At 31.2% G+C, this 5773-nt stretch overlaps 1 protein-coding gene across 1 annotated transcript; it reads right to left on the bottom strand.

The window, feature by feature from the left end:
- Positions 1-1201: 1201 nt before the first annotated feature.
- On the bottom strand, positions 1202-4943 carry LOC145031031 (translocation protein SEC62-like). The gene is made up of 5 exons (XM_078979482.1): positions 4769-4943; positions 3711-4025; positions 3031-3232; positions 1593-1821; positions 1202-1501 (listed from the first exon to the last, which is right to left on the bottom strand). Exons 1-5 carry the CDS (start codon positions 4865-4867, stop codon positions 1309-1311), a joined length of 1038 nt encoding a protein of 345 aa, XP_078835608.1. The 5' UTR covers positions 4868-4943; the 3' UTR covers positions 1202-1308.
- Between the last annotated feature and the right edge of the window lie 830 nt (positions 4944-5773).

Here is a 5773-nt window from a genome sequence, read left to right as displayed (position 1 = left end):
TGTACCCATCATCTCTTTCGTCCCTCAACTGGTTTGTGCTTACCCTCACACTCAAAAAGGGATTAGCTAAAAAGACACTCTATTTTACCATTTAAACCATCCTAATTAATGTTTGAAATATTTTTATTTGTTGAAATTGCATTGTTTTCCGAAAAAGATGATTACAAGAAGTTGATTATAGGTTGACTTTTTATAAAAATGATTATAAGGTGTCTTATTAGTAGCACCCACTCAAAAATCGACAACATCAGGAGAAGGGGAAGAGGTCAGCAATAGTTTGTTTTGTTGGTGTCAAGCAGGTGTGGGATATTGAGCCATCGTCACAAAATCATGTTGGCAACAACAATGGTTTTATAGGTTTCAATGTGGTTTACCAAGAAAGATGAAAGAAAGGTGGGTATCCGATGGAGAGAGAGAGAGAGAGAGAGAGAGAGAGAGAGAGAGAGAGAGAGAGAGAGAGAGAGGCCCAATTGTATATTTAATAATAATAATAATAATTTTAAAAATTGAAAGAAAAATGAAACTAAATTCATTAAGGTATAATAATCTTTTTAGTTTGAATAGGGATCAAAATTGCAAGTAAACTAGCTCAAAATAACCATCAACCCAAAAAAATCGGGGTTTGAACTAAAACTCCCAAAAAATACATACCACAGGACTACTTTTGCAATTTTATCTAATATCAAATTAAAAGAGGTGTCATAAGGAAAAGGGATACACATACTCACCCTATTCAAACTGAATCAAATTTGAGTATTGCTATTAAGACATCCTTTAAACACCGTATACATATTTTTATTAAAAGTCAACCAATTGATAACTATTTTTAATCATTTTTTTAAAAAACAATGTAATTTTAACCAATAAAAAACCTTAAAAATTATATAGAGTGTCTAAATGGTAAAATGGGATGTCCATTTAGCCAACCCCTATTTCATGTATACTTACTTAATCTTGTAGGTTAAATAACAAACTCAAGTCGAACGAGTAAAAAGTCATCCAAAATGTTGTTCATGTTTACGCATTCCTAAATCATTTTAACCAAAAAAAAAAAAAGTAACTTATCATTTTAATAATGTAGTCGACTCGTCAAATTCAATACATCAACTACTTCGAAATTTTTCAAAAGATAGAAAAAAAAAAAAAAAAAAAAAAAAAAGCAGATTATCTGCTTTAATCCGACACTATTCAATGTGACCCCTTTCTAAGAATTCGCTTTATTCTCAAAGTTTAATTCATATAAATTCTACACTCTTGATAATATAAATCCAAAATTCATACCCATAACATACCCTTTTTCAAAACCTATTACATTTCTTGGTTAGGGATTTCATGATTGTACATATCTTTGTCATCACCACCATCTGTAAAATTGTTCTCAGTTTCAGTTTCAGTGACATTAACCTCCTCTGATGGCTTGCCATCCATCATCCCCGACAAAGCCAAGCGCGGGTCCCACTCGATGACATCATCGATGATGTTGTAAACCCTCTTCTGATACCTGTGATGGAACAAATACACATACATAAGTGGAAGAGTTGAAAGTAGGATGTTGTTATTGTTATATAAAGAACGGAGTTTAGGATGAAGACCTGGCTCTAGCTGCCTCATCGGGTGCATGATGCCTTAAAAGTAAAATGACAAAAATAGCCACGACAGCAAAGAAAAGCCTTGCTGTAAGCTTAGGGTTTTCCTCTTCATCTTTCTTGGGCCAAAATCGGAACAGTTCTCCAAGCGTTGCTTCCTCCGCAAGAATATTGGGAAAAATCCAGATCCGCTTCCCGAGTAAAATCCATCCGGTACCAAATATTAAAGCTCTCACTAAAATTCATTAAAAAAACAAAACAAAATATTAACTAGTCAAATCTCATAAGTCATAACATAACAGACTGGGATTGGGACAAAAAATAACAGTGTCTTGTTCCATCCAAAAAGGTAGTGTCAAAGATATTTAGTCGATTAGGTTTAATGCAGCAAATCAATCTCCACCGGATAATATGCGAAAAATCAATTCAGCAAAATATGAAATGTTTTTAGGGTTAATCTCATAAAAGACCTTATATTTTGTGTTTTTTTCGGATTAAACCTCAACTTTATTTTTTACATGTAAAAGACCTTGCATTTTTTCATTTCTTCCAATTTGGCCCTTTTAGTCATTTTTTGAAAAAAAAAAAAAAAAAAAGGTTTTTTTTTCTGAAAAAATATAAGCTCTTTTTTATGAAAAAAAATAAAGATGAGGTTTAATCCGGAAAAAACATAAAAATATAAGGTCTTTTATGAGATTAACCCATGTTTTTATTATCATTATTTGTAAATAGGTAAGTTACATTTTTGGTCCTTGAGTATATCTGGCTTTTTGGAATTTTGGTCCTTGTTTGAGGGTTTTTTTAACGTTTTTGGTCCATGTTCCAAGTAAAATGACTATTGCCCTGATTTCTTTTTATAGATACTTGTTGTTTACTTTAAATTTAAATGATTATGATATTATTTAGGGCCCACCATCCCCACTCCATCCCTCCCCTCAAAGCCAAATAAGAATAACGTAAATGTTAAGTTAAATAAAAAAAATTATTTGTGAAAAAATCATAAAAGGGTAATTTAGTCATTTTACTTGAAATCGGCACCAAAAATGTTACAAAAACCTCAAAGGACAAAAACAGAAAGGGAAAACTTTTTGGGGACCAAAATTTTCAGAAATCAGCAGTACTCAAGGACCAAAAATGTAATTTTACTCTATAAATATTTAGTTTACATAGATTAAGATATGCAAGTTGTATGTTGAGTATATAACAAGAACACTTTTCAAATAAAAGACATTTTTTTTTCAAAAATATAAATTTGTAATGGTAGGACAGAAAATCACTCTTGATCTCTTGTCAGTGCAAATGATGTAAATGCCCTTCTCATCCTCATAATCGAAAATATCCCTCAAAAGCATGTTCAGTGTCCAGCCCTTATATCTCGTGTAAATTATGTCACATAGAATGACGAAAATAACCCTATCTTTATTTTCAGGAATGATAGGCTTACCCAAGAGAAGGCAAAGTATAAGGAGTAGTACACCAGCACATGAGTAGAGTATAAGCAGCTTTGCCTGATGAGGGTATATTGGGAATAAGCAGATTGCAAGGGTCAAAACAGGCCATGATAATGACAGAAGTGTTTGCCATAGTGGTCGCTTGTTTACAAATGTCCATGCAAAAAACGCATCATTATCTGAGAACTCCTGATCCTGAAAACAAACAAAACAAAAGATAAAACCTCAAGGGCAGATAAGTAATCTGGTTTATGTAGGGATTAATGGTGTCAAGAGTTTAATATAAACTTTTTGAAAAAGTAATATGATCATTAACTTATCTATTTATATCCAAATATTCCTTGCAGATATATAAAATTATATTTATGGTATAGGACATAATCATATCAATTATCATTCATCAAAAGTAATTTGATATTTTAATATGTTTGTAATCTATTACACTTAACTTCATTTGCTTTTCTATTCTGTCTGATGTATACTTTGTGTGTCATGTCATTTTTAGTAGAAAGATAAAGAATAGAGATGAAAACTAGGTAGCTTTATTAATAGGAAGAAATGAAAGGAGAATGATGTAATAAACAAGTTAATGAAGTGCATTTCTGTCTTTTGCACATTCAAATCAAAAGAAAAAGTATGAACATGTGACATTAAAGTGATAAAAAGAACTTACAGGATATATCTCTAAATGAGCAGGCCATGTTGACAATTTTCTCTTTCCAGGGCGCACTGTTTTCACCACACGATCACAACGAACCAAAAGATTCTTGTTAAGCAATTCATCTGCAATATCTTCTACTTCTAAATGCCTATCAGACCCTAAAATGTCTTTGAGCTCTGAATGATTTCTCAAAAACCCAACAAAGTCTTTTCCCCTGAAGTACTCAACTCGGGTTTCCTGCAACACAGCCCACCTTGATACCAACTCCTTATGATCTCTCACTTTCTCAGCAAACAATTGAAAAGCATCCTTCTTGTTCGCTTGTTTCTGCATTTCAGTTACATAAATAGATCATAACAAGAATAAGAAAAAGTATATTGTGTAGATGTTCATTTTCATGTCTCTCTTCTTATGCATAAAGGTTAAGAGGGTGAATCCATGTTTACAACTACATTTTAGGCATCTTTGAACTAGTATCTGTGAGTTGATTTCAGGTTCAGTAAAATTCATTCACCTATCAATTTGATTTGAGTTAAGTCGGATCTTATTGTTTGAACTTGGGTTTTCAAGCTCTCTCCATCAAAGGTTTCTTATAATCCAGAGTACATGATGAATTGGCGTTCGCAGCTGTTAGTGTAATTGAATTTTCATACATACGACGACGCAACGCCTTTTCAGACATCAAGAGCAATCATTCAATCAATAGAACACAGAATCAAAGCTTTATGGCATTGTTAATCTTCGATTAGGATCTCTTTGAGATAAACAAAACAATTCGATTTTCAGCGAAAAAGAAACGAAGTACCAAATTGAAGAAAACGGAAGCGAATTTAGAAATGTAGAAGGTTACTTGAAGAAAAAAAAAATTGGTAAAATTACACCTACATATGCTGTATAAAATTCAAAAAAACATCGCAATTGAGTATTGCTTCCTTCAAAAAAGAAAATTACGAAATGCTGAAGAATTGACAAAGATGTGTTCCTTGTATATCCAATTCAACTGATCATATGACAACAATCGGTTACTGTGTTTGCATGTGTGGTAGAAACGGAAAGAAGTGATAACTAACCCTAGGAGGAGTATCACTGCCGGAATATCGGTTGCCACCATTTTGTACGGCAGCGGAGGATCGCCGGACCCTCTTCTTATCGGCTCCGGCTTTCTTCATTCCCCTTTCCTTCGATCCGATTTGCTTTCTCCTGGGCCCGACCCTTAAATTGTCACCTACTGCGACTATTAAATATGTCAACACAATATTTTCGTATATTTATAATAACCAAACGATAATGTAATATTTTCATATATAGGGTATAGTCCGTGTAATATTTTCGAATAGTTATAATCCGTGAAAATGAAGGATATAAAATTAATTAAATTTTTATAACAAAAATTTAAAATTAAAGAAAATTACTGAAATCGTTCTTATGGTTTGGTTAAAATTGCACGTTTGGTAAGTAACTTTTTTTTTTTCACTCGGATCGTCTCTGTGGTTTGATTTTGTTGCGTTTTTCGTCTCTTACATACATAAAGTTAGGAACCAAATGTGCAATTTTGACCAAACCATTAAGACGAAAAATGCAACAAAATCAAACCATAAGGACGATCCGAGTGCAAAAAAAAAAAAATAGGGACCAAAAATGCAACTTTGACCAAACCATAGAAATTTACTCTTAAAATTATTAACCAATTATTTTAAATAAATTATTAATTAAGAAAAAAAATTGTTATATAAAATTATAATCATTGATTAAAACAAATACGTGAAATTATATATAAAATTAATTAAAATTTTATAATAAAAGTTTAAAATTATTAGTCAACTATTTTAAATAAATTATTAATTAAGAAAAAAAATTTAGTTATATAAAATTATAATCATTGATTGAAATAAATACGTGAAATTATATCACCTTATAATATGTATTAATTTAATTTTAATTTTTATTTTAATGTTATTAATTTGATTTATTAGAGTAAGAAATTTAAACTTTGAAATTTGAAATGGAGAATCAATAAGTTGATAAGTAGCATGACATAAAATAAGACGACACATGATAAAAAGAGAATAAAACTA

Source organism: Lactuca saligna, chromosome 2, assembly GCF_052625555.1.
Source record: "Lactuca saligna cultivar CGN05327 chromosome 2, ASM5262555v1, whole genome shotgun sequence".
NCBI lineage: Eukaryota > Viridiplantae > Streptophyta > Magnoliopsida > Asterales > Asteraceae > Lactuca > Lactuca saligna.
This window is presented reverse-complemented; position numbering and strand designations above follow the sequence as displayed.

Bases quoted from the DNA above. Each gene is read 5' to 3' on its own strand.
- LOC145031031 (XM_078979482.1), bottom strand. From the start codon at position 4,867: ATGAAGAAAGCCGGAGCCGATAAGAAGAGGGTCCGGCGATCCTCCGCT. The intron at 3,233-3,710 runs GTAAGTTCTTTT...GTTTGTTTTCAG, and splicing joins CTCATTTAGAGATATATCCT to GATCAGGAGTTCTCAGATAA. The intron at 1,822-3,030 runs GTAAGCCTATCA...AATGAATTTTAG, and splicing joins TATACTTTGCCTTCTCTTGG to TGAGAGCTTTAATATTTGGT.